The 17410-nt window shown below is 44.2% G+C and overlaps 1 protein-coding gene across 1 annotated transcript in view; it reads right to left on the reverse strand.

The window, feature by feature from the left end:
- DIAPH2 (diaphanous related formin 2) overlaps nucleotides 1-17410 on the reverse strand; it is a 2404298-nt gene that overhangs the window by 1652741 nt on the left and 734147 nt on the right. The window contains exon 14 of the mRNA XM_029607438.1: nucleotides 10683-10801. Coding sequence (XP_029463298.1) covers nucleotides 10683-10801 — 119 coding nt within the window. The remainder of the gene's footprint in view (nucleotides 1-10682; nucleotides 10802-17410) is intronic.

Raw genomic sequence — 17410 nt, forward strand, 5'->3', positions numbered from 1 at the left:
TATATTGTGGGAGCTAAGAAAGTAGGTGGAGGTAGTGAGGTGCAAGTGTGTATGAGGGGGATGTGGGGAGGACTTTTGGAATGGTAAGGTTGGCCAATGTGGTCTTCTGGTAGAACAAGAGACAATAAGCATATACTGAGCTTAATTTGTGGGGGATTGACCAGGAGCATAGTACTAGTACCTCTTTTCAGACAAGAGGCAAAGCAGCAGGAGTGTTCTACTCTAGTCCATCCCTTCCAAGCAGCTTGCAAGGAAGAGAAGAAGGGGGAATAGGCCTGGAGCACACAGAGAAAAGAATATTTATTCTGATTCCTAATCCAGCCCCTCTCCCATCTCTCTCCCAGTACTGCAGGAAACAGAAGAGGAAGGGATGATACTGAAGCCGGCCTTACAGAGCAAAGAACAGACACAAAAATGGTTTGGATTAGCACAAGCTTGAAACTTGAGAGGAGCAGGGTCCATTGTCAAGGCTTCAACCCTGGTCTTGATGAATGAGACAACTGCTCACAAAATGTAAACTGTGTTCATTCAATCCCTTTTAATCTCCATTGCTGAGGACTTAATTTCTAGCAGAACAATCCAGAATGACAACCTGCCACCATTTTTCTATGATCTAAGAAAGCAGAGTAGAGATGGCAGGGTGTATCAATTCTGGATCCCATGCAGAAATAGAAGAGCCAGCAGCTGCATGGATTATATTATAGCCCCATGGCCCTTGGAGGAAGCAGGGAAGAACAGAGTGTTGGAGCTGTTTGCCCTAAGAAAAAGGCAGTCACACGGATTTGTTTTTTATGCAATTTCCCAGCACAATTTAGGAGACTGTAAGGGACAATGAGCAAGGTATTTAAAAAAAAAAAAAAAGACACAGGGTGAATACCTGTCAGCCCCAGTGCTTCTAACATTCCTGGGTGGGTGGCTTCCTGCTTATCATGCAATCAGCCCAGACTCTGCCACCTCGGCTGCTAGTGACAACAGTGAGGGTGAAAGGGCCAAGACAGCGAATGAGGGAATGTGGGAGATGGAATAATTAGAAAAGGGACTGGATGGAGGTGATGGAAAGTGAGTAATGGAATGAGGGAGGGCAAAAGTGTAAGATAAGGGATTAGAGAGCCTAAAAGATAAATCAGTAAGGGAGAAAAATCAGAGGTAGAAATCAACATCTACCACTAACCTCCCCAAAGTACTAGAGGTGAATGCAGCCAAGCCACTAGCAGGGGCTTTACTCTATAAAGAGAAAAATCTTTATTGCAACCCTTCAATAAAAGTACAGCACAGGGAAACAAGGAGCAAACATGAAGTGGCCCTATCTGCTTCAGCACACTTTATAATACAGAATTATCATAAAGATGTATTGATCCTTAGCGAGCATCTTGTACCGTCCTTGACTATACTCTTCAACCATATGATCTCTAGTGGGGTATTACCTGCTAGAATGAAAGTGGCAGCCATCACGATACTGCCTAAATCTGGGAAAGATCCGGCAGAACCGGGGTCATACCGCCCCATTTCCCTTCTCAATCAGGATATTAAGGTATATGCTAAGATTTTAGCGAACAGATTAAAATTTGTGTTACCCGACCTTATCTCCCCAGAACAGACGGGCTTTGTATTTGGTAGACGCCCGGTGGTGAACATTCGTCGCCTACTGGTCGCTTTAGAGAGCTGTCATCGTAAGGACTTGGTAGATCCTTTGTTGGTCAGCTTTGACGCTGAAAAAGCATTTGATCGGGTGGCTTGGCCCTATCTCTTTGCTGCCCTGGAAAAATTTGGCTTTTCGGGGACATTTCTTGCAGCGGTTCAACTACTATACCGGGATCCCAAAGCTTTTATTTGTATTAATGGCTCCACGTCTCCTTTATTCACTTTAGAGCGGGGTACGAGGCAAGGTTGCCCTCTTTCCCCTCTTCTCTACATCTTATCCCTGGAACCTTTAACTCAAAAAATTCGTCAATCTTCCCATATTACAGGTATTAAAACAGGCCCTATTGAACAAAAAATGATGTTATTTGCGGACGACATGTTAATGGTGCTCTCTAATGCCCGGAAGACTTTACCTTTCTTACTTGAGACAATACAGACCTTTGGCACTTTCTCGGGACTGAAACTCAATCTCACTAAGTCAGAAGCTCTAGATATTACAGGCTCCCTTCAGCCCAGTTGGCCAGACTTCCCTTTACTTTGGGCCCAAGACACGATTAAATATCTGGGCATCAAAATACACAAAGACCCTATGTACTGGTACAGATGCAATATTCTCCCCCTATGGCGCACGTTCCAATTAAAACTACAGAGTTGGAAGCCCTTGCCTTTGTCTCTCTCAGGCAGAATAGCCTTAGTAAATATGATTCTGCTCCCTAAACTTCTATACATCTTACAGATGGTTCCTTTTTATTTGAAATCAAAAGACATATGTCTCTTATATAAACTTTTGGGTGCTTTTTTCTGGAATGACAAACGGGCCAGGGTTGCCTTTACTACATTAATCGCACCTAAATCAGAGGGTGGTTTGGGAGCGGCGAATTTAAGATATTACAATATTGCTTGTTTACTGCCTATGTTGCGGGAATGGCTGGGTTATAGCAGTGCCACAGAAATTTTAAGGTTGGAACAAGCAGCCTACCTTCCGAGAAATTTGGCTTATTTGTTACATTCTACTGGGGAGGATCTTCCTCGGAGCACGTCCCAAAGCTTAGTTGTAAGGGGATTGCGGAACTGTTGGAAATTTCTTAGACAGTTCTTGAATCTTGAATGGAAGGTGTCGTATTGCTTGCCATTGTTGCATAACCCAGACCTGCCAGCGGGAATACCTGTTAAGACTCTGACCAAATTACGTGACAAAGGAATCGTTGATTTGCTCCCATTCATGGATTTACAGTCCAATCATGTTCATTCCTTTGCATACTGCTGTGCTACTTTCGGCTTTGATTCCTCTGATTACCTTACCTACTTGCAAATTTGTAGTTACATTCGGCATTCGATATTATCCTGTAAGAGGGCAATCACCAATGGGCCTTTTCAGAGATTTATACATATTAGTGGACTTAAAGTGGTAAAGCTTTCCATGTATTATAGGTATCTGCATGAGTCTTTTCAATACGCTATATATGATAGTAGTTCTGCTGCCTGGTCCAATGATTTGGGATTTGAAATTACAACCAAGGCCCTGTTACTAAGTGCCCAGGCTGTACAAAAGGCAGTCCTTAGTGTGTACATGCGAGAACTACACTTCAGGGTTACCCTCCGGATGCTATTTTGGCCGAGGAGGGCTTTCCTTGCTGGGATTGCCTTATCAGGGGCGTGTCCTAAATGTTCACAACTTAATGCCTCTTTGTTACATTGCTTGTGGGACTGTGTGCTAATACAACCATTTTGGACTATGATTTCCCAACTTTTTTCAGAGCCCTTCACAGCGAGCCTTTGTTTGTTGGGAATTCGTCCGTCGCATGGGGCCACGCAAGCGCCAAAGACCTTGCTACTTCATAAAAGCCGACTGACGGCCCTTAAAATCATTCTACGTCATTGGATCTCATCTACGCCTCCATCTCTACTCGAATGGAAAGATGCCATGTTGGAACTTTATCTCTTGGAGTGTAAATCGCTTCCACTGTCTTCACAGGCCAAGCGCACTAAATTCAGCAATGTATGGTCTCCCATCCTTCAGTCGTTACCTTTAAATGCCTCTGATCTGACCCAATAATCTAGCCGTTATTATGTATTTCCTCTCATGAATATGTTGGGATTGGCTGGCCATTTAGAATCTATGTGAATATTAGGCTACCTGGGGCTCGGCGGATATTTTTCCAGTATTTGTATGCTTACCCCTTATCCTTTATCCCTTGTATCTTAATCCTATTTGTTGACAAGTGACTGTTTGGACAACTGCACACCTGAGCGACTTGGGAGGGGGGAAGGAAGGTGATAGGGTGGGGACTGAGCTGGGAAGGGTGAGGGTGGGGTGTTATGCCTTGTTTTGTTTGTTAGTTTCCTATACTGCTGATATTTTATAAGAGTGTACAGATCTGTTGATGGTTTATGGTTCACAACTGGCCTTTTTGGTTCCTTCCTGTTTAATGTTAGGAACCTAACTTTGCTTTTCTAATCTTTGAATGCTGTACACTTTTTCTAAAACTTTAATAAAAATCATTACAAACAAAAAAGATGTATTGATAAGAGCTGTATTCATCTGAAACTGGCCACTGTTTAAAGGTCAATGAACTCACCTCCATGTCCCAAAAGCTTCAGATGTCAAGGAAAGGAATTGCAATCTGTATTACTCAGAAATGAAGGCCCAACTGGATTAATACAGGAATTTGATATATCTTCAGCACCAAGCCTACTCTTTTCCATGCTCACACTGGATAACTTCGCAAGAAGGTCCCTGCTAATCTCCAGAAGGATACCAGGAACCATCTGCCAAACCTTTTATGGACTATACCATACCTATATCTTTGAAAGACCTACTTATCAATGGAGATCTGCCTGCAAGAAGAGTGGTTTGCTCTGTGTTCTTCAAAACATATAGGATCATATACTATTTGAGGACTCTCAGACCACAGCTCAAAATGATGAGCAATTTGTGTTTCCATAACCTCACTCCCATACCCAACTCCATCACCAATAATCTGTAATGATCATCTGTGGCACTTTGGGCCAGCCACAGCGTCTGGAACTGTCAAGGAAGACAGCATACATGGCTGTTGTGTTCAAAAACAAAGTTTTATTTATAGGCTTCAAAGAAACAACAGAACAAAATAGTAGCTAACCTCACTTTAAACATCCAAAAGCAGTTATAGATACTCCGTATGAGCAGAGCATAAAGTCAAAACAGCTCCACGGGGCCTTCCTTACCCTTATGGGCCCTCAACCTTTTTACTGCTAGGTAAAGATCCTCCTAGAACCCAGAATCCTTTGCAGCCCTTTGCCTTAAGGCAGACCAGGGTAGATGGTTCTATCCTGGGTTTTAAGGTGGCTTAAGGGAGTCTTGTATCCTCCCTCACATGCCAACCCCCTCAGCTCACCCCTAACTTGGGTGAGCGCCTACCTGTGGCAGGGACCATTCTCTTGACAGAAAGTCACCATTTATTTATTTTATTTTATTTATTTAAAACTTTTCTATACCGTCGTATAGTGGAGCATCATCACAACGGTTTACAGTTAGGCACAAATATGTGGTATCTAATTTATCCAATGATGTTCTCCTTCCCAGGCCTATGCTGAATTTTATAACTGAAAGGCTGCAGAGCCAGGAAACCCCTCATCACCCTGGACTTGTTCTCTTTGTTCTGGTTTATCCATATGAGACGTTGGTGACCCATCACCAGAGTAAACTGCCATCTAAGGATGTAATATCATAATGCTTTGAGGGCCAATTTTACTGCTAAGGCTTCTTTCTTCAGTGTAGAGCACTTTTTCTTTTGTGGCAAGAGCTTTCGGCTTATATAAGCCATTGGATGATCTCGGCAATCCTTCATTTGGCTGAGTTCTACCCCCAGTCCTACATAAAGTCTGGACATATTAGGAGCAGAATGCTTCCTTCAGTTCCCGGAAGGCTTTCTTTTTCTCGGCCAACCATTGGACTTTTTCTGGTGATTTCTACAGTAATAGCCTCGTAAGTGTCTCTGCCTTCTTGGAGTAAGGTATAAACCTTCTATAGCTGCCTGTCAGGCCTAGGAATGCTCTTACTTTCACTTTGGTTGGTGAGATCTGTACATTGATAATTGCCTCAATCTTCCTGGACTTTGGGAGGTCTTAATCCTTCCCTAATGTATAACTCAGATACTGAACTACTTGTTCTCCCAACAAGCACTACTTCAAGTTCACTGTCAGCCCAGCCATCCTCAGAGTGATTATACAACTTGAAGTTGGCTCAGGTGTGTCATCTAATCTGGATTAGACCACAATGTCATCCAGGTATGTGGCAGAAAGCTCTGGTGCAGGCGAAGCATAGATTAGACTAAGCACTGGAATGTGGTGGGGGTGCCTCGGAGGCCAAACAGGAAGACTCCCAACAGTGATGTGTAGGCTGTTTTCTCTTTCGCCACTGGAGTGATGGGTACTTGCAAGTATCTTTTGGTGAGATCCAGAGTCGAGATGAACCGAGCCAATCCCAGGCACTCAATCAGCTCAGTCACGCTAGGCATTGAGTATGTGTCTAGTTTGGACACTCTGTTGACTTTTTCAGTCTATACAAAATCTTATGCTCCCATCTGGCTTTAGTACTAGGATTATGGGCAAAAACCAAGCACTAGTAGATTCTTCTACGAGCCAGATAATCTTTTACCTCTGTTTTCATGAATCAGCGTATGGCTTCAGGTATTTGGTATGGCCATTGAAGTACGACAATCACCAGCAGGAAAATTATATCATGCAGAACCAAGAGAATATATCCCTGCAAGCTTGAGAAGATTTCTCTATTATACTATAGGAGCTGCCACTGAAGAGGAGACTCCCTTGGCTGCCGTACGAACGAGGTCAGAGGCTGCGTCAGTGAGAAATGTGAGAGCTGATTCCATGTCTGCTCCCTGGGTGTTGTTTCTCGCCTGTGACAAACAGGAGCGCGTCACGACGGTGCAGCAGGTCGCGATTCATAGGGACATGGCTGCTACCTCAAAGGCTTGTTTCAGAATGGTGTCCATGCGTCGATCATGCGAATCCTTGAGGGCCGCTCCCCCCTCAACCGGAATGGTGGTGTGCTTCACTATTGCGTTAACTATGGCATCTACCCTGGGGCACGCCAACAGCTCCTTGGATGCTGGATCCAGAGGGTACATGCCTGCCAAGGCCCAACCCCCTTTAAATGAGGCCTCCGGTGCCTTCCATTCCAGATCGATTAGCTGCTGTGCTGCCTCTGTAGGAGGGGAAAATGGTGAGCCGGTTGGCGCAGGCCCTTTGGGGGTTCATTTTAGGGCCCCCTGGGGTATCCTGGCTCGGAATGGCCAGCTCCAATAGGCAATGCGAGACCAGGCCTGAAAGAACCTCTTTCTGAAAGAAGCGCCTCATGGTCCGATATGGCTCTATCTCCGAGGGAAGTTCACCCTCCTCGGGGGGCTCCTCACTGTCCTGGGAGTAATCCGAATCCCCATAAGAGGGGCTATCGGGTGGTGAGTGGCTGCGCCTAGGTCTTGAGGGTCCAGGGACCGGATCAACCGGGATGGAAAGATCCATTTGGAAACACGCTCAGCGAGCGTGAGGTAGCTCCAAACTGCTTTGGAGACAGAAATTACTGAATTGCTACACTTCCTGTGGGGGTATATGTACCCGTGCTGACGTCAGATCCGTCTCCAACTGCTAGCACGAGCACACTATACCCATTTGTTTTGAGTCCATCTGCTACACGCTAGGAAAATTATGTTAACAATCGCCTAGGATAAATCTCTGTTTATGTCTCGCTACTATATTGTTTTCGTTAATTTTATCACTCTCCAGTTGTTATCGTTTAAAATCTTTCCTGTCTTCCATCCCCCATGTTTTCGCTCCCTGTTTAATGTAACTTTACCTTTCTACTTAGTTGTTAAATTGGTTTCCCCCTGTTCTATTGTAAACCGGTACGATAAGACCTCGTCTTGAGTATCAGTATAGTAAAAGAAGTTAAATAAAATAAATAAATAAATACAGCCATGTAATTGCATCTGATGCCCTACTAATACCAAGACAAAAATTTCAGACAAAAAGACTTTGAGATTATACTGAAAGTATTTTGGACTGGTTTTAAATAAGAGTAAGAGTTAATGTATAACCATTGATATTTATATTGAAAAGTACTAAGCTTCCTATATAACAAAATATCTAATACTACCATGTATATTATTTAGGTAGCTCAATAGAGGATAGGATGAGACTGTTCATGCCTTGAGTTTCCCAACATTGTTTATCTGCTGCTACCATGGTGAACTGCATCTAGCAATGTGTGTCATTCCCTTGAAAGCCAACAATTCCAAATGCTCTATTATAATACCAGAATGATATTAATTTAATTGCAACTTCAAGACAATATTTAGCTTTTCCTTATTGATTAAATGTTATTCAATATAAAAAAAAATCATTAGATTTTCATGTTCATGTTATTCCATACCTTTTTCACCCCTCCCTGATCTCTCACTTGATTCATTAAGTTCATTGAAAATGTTCTCCTCACTATTCTGTTATTCAACTACTAAGAAAAAATGTTTACTGTTCCCAATACTCTACTGTTCCCAACTACCATGTTAACTCCATTTGATTGTATGCTAATTGCATATTTTGTATGGTAATTGCATATTTTGTAAACCGTTATGATGGCTCTACCGAATAACGGTATATAAAATTCTACAAACAAATAAATAAATAAATACCAAGGAATTAAATTTTCTTAGGTCAAAATTCAAAGCCATATAGATGAATAGCTCAAAAGTTAACTGACTAAATGGCAAATTTGTTTATATTTAGCCACATATCTGGCTAAATTATAGACAAATAATTCATTATACAGCTAAAAGAGCATTCTGGGGGCATTCCAGGAAGGAGATAAGTTATCTAGCTATCTCAGCCAATTTTGAACTATATCTGGCTAAATTAGTCGCAAAACTCAGCCTTGTATGGCTGGATAACTAGCCACTTAAAAAAATATCTTCAAAAGATATTCGCTAAAGTGGCCATCCTTTAAAAAAAATAAAATTGAACACAGTCACAGGCCTATCCGGAGATTCCCATCCCCTTCCCCATCACAGATGTCTGAACCCCCCACACATACACACACACACACAACACGCACACTTTGATCAGGAACATCCCCCCACCCTACAACCCCTTGAAGTAAACTAAAACAGACAGTGGCGACGGTCCGACCCAACCCTCCAGCAGTCCTCCCTGTAAAATCAGCAAAAACAGATTGCCTCCTCAACTCCCCACGCTGCCACCATCCCCCACCCACCCATTACCTGAGCCAGTGGCCCCCTTCTCACCCTGGGATTACAGTATATAGCAATCCTAGACGCTTCCAGCATTATTGTAGTAGCAGTGTTGGAAGCGGACACTTCAGAGCAAATGTTCAGTCCAGCGCTAGTGTACACTTCCAGCACAATTACAACAGTAATGCTGGAAGAGCCCAGGACTGGTCTCTACTGCAATCCTGGGGAGAAAAAGGGGGCACTGACTCAGGTACTGGTAGGGTGGTGGCATTTGCGTGAGGGAGGATGTTTGAGGAGGCAATATTTTCTTTTATTGCATTTAACAGGAAGTAAGAGGGAAAGATTGGATAGTCAGGTTGAGCCACACCAGTTCCAGCACCTGATTTATTTTAAAATTTTAAGGGGTTAGAAGAGGTTCTTGACAGCATTTGGGGGAGAGACTTACAGACATTTGTGATGGCAGGAGTGTGAACTGCCTGGGAGGTTTGCATCTGTGTTTGTTTTGAGGTGTTTTTTTTAAAGACAGCCAATTAGTTGGTTAATTTTTTTTTTTTAGTTATCAGGCTATAACTAGCCAGATAACTTTAGCAGAGTATATTCAGCAGAACATTTATCCTGCTGAATATCTGAGAAATGTTATTCAGAAAACTTCAGCCAGAAAACTTGTCCATTAAATGACTTCCTAGTTTCTGGCCCGACTAAGAATTTTCAACCTTTTTTTCCCCCATTTTACCTTTCAACACACACACACACTCCCCCTTCGTGCTTCCAGCCCAATGAGAACATTCCCCCTTACTAGGGCTATGGCGCCATAGGTTTCTATTCAAAATTGTTTTTTCCTCATCTTTACCTAAAATTCTATGTAACTGCTATCACGAGAGGTCTCACAGAGAATTCAGAGAAACTTTTGCCATCTAAAATCCAGTACATCTGAAATCTGGTTAATTGGCATTACTTCCAAGCAACTGTTGGGACTCCATATATATTGGAGACAATGAGAATCTAAAGCATCCCCAGCCCTGGTTAGCTTGAGAAGCAGATAATACATCTTTAATGAAATTAACAAACACATACCAAAGACGAAGAGTGAAAGATATTCATGAGACGGGAGAGACATAACTGTAAAGTGAGAGGAAGTGAGCATAGTGGGAGGAGCATGAGCAATGAGGGAAATTAGCCCACAGCACAAAAGAAGTGGTTATAACTGAGAATTAGCTGAGTAAGCTTTTCAATACTATACAGGTACCGTGGTTCCTTGAAGAAATGCATCAGAAGTGTTTACAGAAATGAAAAAAACATAACATTTTGCAGCTATACACAAGGCAGCCAACTCAGAAGTCATGAGTTCAAATTGAGAAGGTGTACATTCAGTATATAATAATGATTTGTGCTTTTTTTTTTTTTTTTTAATATTCCTCAATTTTTGGTCTTTGATTGCCTCCCAATAATAATGGATTGATTTGTTGCATCTCTGAAATGCTACAATCTTTTTTTTTATTATTATTTATTTATTTTTGATTGTGCCTTGCTTGATGTTGTTTTCTATACAAGATGAATTCCTATTGAAAATAGAAATTTAACAAATTTTTAAAAAATAATTTAATAAATTCTCCAGTTACTAGCAAAGAATGCATAAATGATATTGTACAATTAATTCATTCCTTCACAGTTGCTCATGACTTCTGGTTCAAAATGCAATTTCATTAACTAGAAAAAGGGCACCTATAGAGAATTTGTACACTAATATAAAGTATATTTCAGAATGTAATAACAGAAAAGCATTTTATGGTTACATACCTATCAGGTGTGTAAAATCTACATCTAATCTTCCTCTGTACTTGAAGTCTGGATCCATACCACTGCAATGCAGTACTATCTGTGCAATACATTCTTCAATTATCTTGTAATACTGAGGCCTGGTTATGAGAAAGAACACATATATGCAAACTCGTAATTAAAACTGTTCTATGAATTTACACAGAAAAAAAAAACAAAGCAAGACTAAGTCTTTACATGAGAAAACAAAATGTCATTAGCTTTAAACAATAACAATGCAACAGCATATATGTAAATCCTCTGTATATCTACTAACTAGTGAATAATTTCTGTGCCACTGTTGCTGAAACAATATACATCTAAGCACAAATACTAACCCTAACTCTTCATGTTTCAACAAAATATAACTTTATACATTGGTCTCCTTGATGTAGGCTGATTTTACAGATGTTGCAAAATTATAGATAATTTAAGGGAGCACTACCCCAATTCTAAAGAAACTGTGTTGGTTACCAATGGATTCAAGCCTTATAGGGCATAGGGCCTATATATCTGAGTGATGTCCTACAGAATTACTGTCCAATTAGAGCATTAAGATTTTCAGATAAAAGTCTTTTAGTAGTTCTGTCAAGACATGGTTTGTCTTCAAGAGATATGTAAGCATGCATTTATCACATGTGCACCTGTTCTCTGGAATTTGTTACATATAGAATTAAGGCAGATCAATGATTTGAAAGGTTTTTTTGTCGAACATTTGATGGGCTCTGAACTGTTTTGTTAATTTGTGTTGTGATTGTTTTATTGTATGTTTGTTAGTTAAGGTATATTGTATGTTGTATCCCACTTAGGATAGGCTGTGATAGGTGGAATATACATTTTAGATAAATAAAACCGTCCATTCATATAATTAGGAAGACAATATTCAATGACAATTACATGGGTCAATAAGGATTTACCTGCATAAATTGAGTGCATAAAAATTTCCCCCCCCCCCCCCTCAATACAGCTAAAATTATGCAGTGTTCCACTACACATATTTTTATCAAAAATTAGGGGGTAGGCATTCCCAGAGGTGTGTTTTCGGCACAACTGGAAACATGTATAGCAGAGTTGCTTTCCTGTAACAGGTGTTTTCCAAGGTCAGCAGAATGTTAGTCCTCACACATGAGTGACATCAGATGGAGCTGTTATAATTAGTGAGGTTTGGGTGGACTCTTGGACACTGTGGCAGCTGACTTAAGTACTTAAGGCCGGGCCCAGCCAGTGCTTCCTTGCCTTGGCAACAGGTCTCCACGCTAGCCGTGTGACTAGTTGCTAGTTCCTGCATATCCTCCGTATTCCTGGTTTCTGATTCGTCTGCGTTCCTGATCCTCTGTTCCGTGCCTTCCCTGCTTGTTACTATTGACTGACTCCTGGCTTTGTCCGCAGCTTCGTCTGATTACCCTACTGCTTGTCTCCAGGCTTTGACCACTGCTTCGTCTGATCACGCTACTGCTTGTCTCCAGGCTTTGACCACTGCTTCGTCTGACCACGCTACTGCTTGTCTCCTGGCTTTGACCACTGCTTCGTCTGACTATGATCCTGCCTGTCTCCTGGATTGACCTTTGCCTTGCCTGACCATTCTCTAGCTGACTTCTGGTTTTGACCCACACTTACCTTGCCACTCTTCCTTGCCTGCTGCCTGCCCTGACTAGAGTCTGCTCTACAACACTCCTCTTGACTTCATTCTAGACTTGGCCTTTCAGGGTTCGGCCTGTTTTTACTTGGGCGCCCCCTATCTGCCACCTGTTCTCATTGGCGCCCGTGTCTCTGCCTCGTCCAGATCCACTGTCACCACCACTGCTGGCCCCTGGCTGACCTCCTTGTTGTCCCTGATAAGACCTCAGATGGATGCCCACCTAAGTCCAGCCGGCCTCGGTACCCAAGGGCTCAACCTGTGGGAAATAAGGGCTGGTATTGGCGAAGCTCCAGTTGGCCTCCGTCAGTCAGCCAGCTACGTCTGCCAATGGTAGGGACCAGTAGGTCTTTCCCTATGGTAGCGTCAACCCCACCTCGGCCCAAGGGTACACCTCCTGCGCAACAGGTTGCCAAGGGCATGGACTCGGCGGAGCCGTCCGCCCTCCAGGCCATTCCCGGACTGGCTTCCAAGATGCAAGAACAACAGCGGCTTCTTGAGACACTGGCCTCCTCCATCGAGCGGCTCCATGTCTAGCTTGATGCCGAATCAGTTCACCCAGTTCCGGTACCAGCTCCAGCCAGCCAACAGCCGTCTTCCCTTGCATTCCAGGGCTTTGCTGGTCCTACCAGCTCTGCCTCATTTCAATGGGGACTCCAAGCTCTGCAGAGGGTTTATCAACCAATGCTACATGCAATTTGCTCTGCAGCTGTCCATCTTCCAAGATGAACTCATGAAGGTTACCTTCATCCTGTCAAGACTGGAGAATAAGGTGTTGGCATGGGCTTCGCCCCTGTGGGAACATTTGGATTCGTTCTTATAAGAGCTATCTCACTTTGGGATTGCCTTCCATCGGACCTTTGATGATACTGAACAGCAGGCTGTGGCAAGCACCAACCTTCTTCATCTAAAGCAAGGTCAACGGGCCCTGTTCTATTACACTATAGAATTCCGGACTCTAGCTACAGAGTTATCCTGGCAAGAAGACTGCCTCCGAGCTATCTACCTGGACGGGATATCTTCCCAGCTCAAAGATGAACTAGCTGCCCACGAGCTCCCATCTTACCTTAAGGACCTTATCGCCTTGACAGGCCATATCGACCATCACCTCCAAGAGCGCCGTGAGGCTTGGACACCCAGACGTCCTACCTTGCAGCGCTCCCACTCACCACCTACCTCGGGTCCCGCTGCTGGTGGATCCCCACCTATCTCTAAAGCAGAAGAGCCCATGCAGTTGGGCCGTGGTCATTTGTCCCTGGAGGAGAGCCTATGCCTACATTGTGGAGCTCCTGGTCACCGTATTCAGACTTTTCCAGTCCGTCCATGAAACAATCTGGGCCTAAGTTCAGTAGGGGGTCCTAAACTTGGGAGCTACTTCACCGGCCCACCAATTGTCTCTACCAGTGACTTTAACCTGGGACTTTTGTTCCTTCCTTGTCCTTGCTCTGATAGATTCCGGAGCAGGGGGGAACTTTATTCTCAAGGACCTAGTACAACTCCTGGGTATTTCTACCTGTCCCCTGGAAACTTCCTTGTGTATTGCTTCCATTTACAGTGAGCCGTTGCCCATCCAAATTTCCTTGCTAACTGAGCCAGTTCGCCTTCTCACCAGTACTCTCCATGAAGAAGAGGTGGAACTCCTTGTCTTAGAAAAATCTATTCACCCGGTGGTTCTAGGATTATCTTGGCTCCAGCGTCACTCCCCCCAGTTTGATTGGGGAACACTCCAGCTCACAGAATGGAGCCCAGCATCCCAGACTTATCTGAAAAAGGAGGTACCACCTCCTACAATCTCTCTTGCGACCACTACCACTGGCATCTTAGCTCCATACGCAGATTTTGAGGGTGTCTTCTCAAAGCAAAAGGCTGATATCTTTCCGCCTCTCCGTAAGTTTGATTGCCCAATCAAACTCCTACCCGATACCACAGCTCCTCGAGGTCGGACCTACCCGTTGTCACAGCCTGAGACCCGTGCCATGATGGATTATATCCGAGAGAACCTGGCCAAAGGGTTCATTCGACCTTTGTCAAGAAGAAGGACGGGTCCATGAGACCGTGTTGACTATCGCGGCCTGAATGCCATAACTCGCAAGGACAAGTATCCTCTGCCTCTGATCTCTGAGTTGTTCGATCGCCTTCAAGGGGCTTCCATCTTTACTAAACTAGACCTATGAGGAGCCTATAACCTGGTGTGCATATGCCCTGAGGACATCTAGAAAATAGCTTTTAATACCAGGGATGGGCATTATGTATACCTGGTAATGGCTTTCGGCCTCTGTAATGCCCCTGCTGTATTCCAGCGAATAATCAATGAGATCTTCTGGAACCTCCTGTACATCAAAGTCTTCACATACCTTGATGACATCCTTGTCTTTTCCAAATACTTAGTTACCCAACGTGCTGATGTTCGTATGGTCCTCCGTCATCGTGAGAAGCATCTCTTCGCCAAGTTGGACAAGTTGAGCAATCCAGTCTACCCTTCCTAGGATATATTATTTCACAATGAGGGTTTTCCATGGACCCAGATAAACTTAAAGAAATACAGGACTGGCCCCAGCCAGTGGGCCTTCGGGCACTACAGTGATTCCTAGGATTCAGAAATTATTACCGCCATTTCATCGCTAATTACTCGACTCTGGCAGCTCCCCTCACGGATATTTATTTTATTTATTTATTTGCTTTTATATACCAACATTCGATCGAAATATCACATCGGTTTACAAGAAACTGAACTTATAAGACAAGGACTGCTTATTTTACATTGTAACATGGTAACATATATATAGTAAGATACATTGTAACAATGGTAACTTAAGTGTTAAATAAAGAGAAATGTTACATTACATTACATTATATTGTAGCAATAGACCCGCAAGAGCCAAGACACCCGGAATTGGTCTCCTGAGGCCCTCGCTGCATTTCAACGTCTAAAAGATACCTTCCTTGTTGGACCCTGAGCCAGCACTTGACATCGGGAACCTTAACTCTATGTTCCTTTTTCTCCCGCAAGTTCTCCAATGCAGAACAGAATTATAGTATCGGCGATCAGGAGTTGCTTACAGTCAAGCTGGCCCTAGAGGAGTGGCGCCCTTGGGCTAGAGGACGCTCAACACAAGTTCACAATTTTTACTGACCACAAAAACCTTGAACACCTGAGTCATTCACAGTGCCTTAACGCTCGCCAGGCCCGCTGGGCGTTATTCTTTTCCAGGTTCAACTTCGAACTCCAGTATTGCCCTGCAGAGAAGAACCTCTGGGCGGGTGCCCTTTGAGCCTGAAGATGTCCCCGAAGAGCCTATCCATATCATTGATCCCGCATCTATCCGATTACAGCAACCTTTTCAGTACCAGCTGGGAAGACTGTCGTACCTCGCCAGCTCCGTGAGAAAGTTCTCCATTGGGCAAATGATTCCGCCAGTCACCCAGGACAGGCACGAATTCTAGCTCTTCTCCAGCGATTCTTCTGGTGGCCCACCATGGTCGCTGATACCAGAGCCTATGTCGATTCCTGCAACACATGTGCCCAGCAGAAGCCCCCGGTCGATCAACCTTAGGGACTTCTCCAACCACTTCCTGCTCTGGAGGACATGTGGACGCACCTCTCCATGGATTTCGATGTGGATTTGCCTCCGTCAAAAGGAAACACAGTCATTTGGGTCATCATCGATACGTTCTCCAAAATAGCCCATTTTATTCCACTGCCCTGGCCTACCTTCAGCTCCAGAACTAGCACTTCTCTTTTTTTCTTCACGTGTTCCATTTGCATGGCCTACCCAAGAATATAGCTTCGGACAGAGGTCCCAAGTTTGTCGCCCGTTATTAGTGCGCTCTGTGCAGCAAATTCAGAATTAACATCAGCCTCACCATAGCTTACCACCCACAGGCAAATTGTCAAGTTGAACGCATGAAACGTTCTTTGAAAGCCTTCCTATGTGCCTATATCAATGATCTGCAGGACAATTGGGCAGAACTTCTCCCATGGGTGGAGTTTTTCCACAATTCCCACATCGCCGCTGATACTGGGGTATCACCATTCAACATTGTCTATGGAAGGCAGCCACGGCCTCTGTTACCTATCCCACTGACTGTGCCCTTGCCAGCCACTCAGACCACTGTTGATGCCCTTAAAGCCCTTTGGAACCAGACAAACCTCTGAGTCAAGCAGCTGCTCGGGCTAAGAAGTCCACGGACGCCCATAGACATCCTGCTCCTGAATTTCAACCTGGACAGAAGGTCTGGCTGAGTACACGATACGTTTGCATCAAAGTACCTTCCCAAAGATTTGCACCCACATACATTGGACCTTTTCCGGTCACCCGTCATATCGGAACTGTCACTTATCAGCTCCGGTTGCCTCCAACCCTTGGCATCCATAACAACTTCCATGTGTCCTTGTTCAAACCGGTGATTCTCTCTTGGCCTTCTCATAAGGCACCTGAACCATCTCATCTTGTTGCTGAGTCTGAATCTACTTACAAGGTCTAAGAAGTCCTTGACATCCGCCGTAGGGGGCCGTCGGTGGGAGTACCTCCTTTCTTGGGAGGGTTACGGCCCAGAAGAAAACTCTTGGGAGCCAGCACACAACATCTTGGACAAAAGCCTCCTTCTGCAGTTTCATGGAGCCCATCCGGGTGAACACAGACCTCCAAGGGGGGGGGGGGGGGGTAAGGGGGGTACTGTTGCGTGTGCCGGCAGCGGCAGCCCCACAGCCAGGCCCTCTTACCCCCATTTGCCTGCTCCAGCGCCTGGTTCTACTTCTCTTGTGGCTGTGGGCTGCTGCATCCAACTCCAGGCCGCTCCCCATGATACTGGCTTCGCAGCGGACGTCTCTGCTCCGCGGGGTGACGCTGCCATCTCGCACCGTGCCCCTCCCTAGGTGCACACGCATCACCTTTCCTTTTAAAGGGTCTGTGGCAGGAATCCTTGCTGAATATCAACAATCTCAAGCGCGGTGCTTAAGGTATGTATGCGTGATAAATAATATCTGCTTGTTTTAAAACTCGGGAGGTTATTTTTGCGTGTTTATTGATCATTATCCTTCTGTAATTCGTGTTCCACATTTGTTTAGGAGTGT

Source organism: Rhinatrema bivittatum, chromosome 6 (genome assembly GCF_901001135.1).
Source record: "Rhinatrema bivittatum chromosome 6, aRhiBiv1.1, whole genome shotgun sequence".
Taxonomy (NCBI): Eukaryota; Metazoa; Chordata; class Amphibia; order Gymnophiona; family Rhinatrematidae; genus Rhinatrema; species Rhinatrema bivittatum.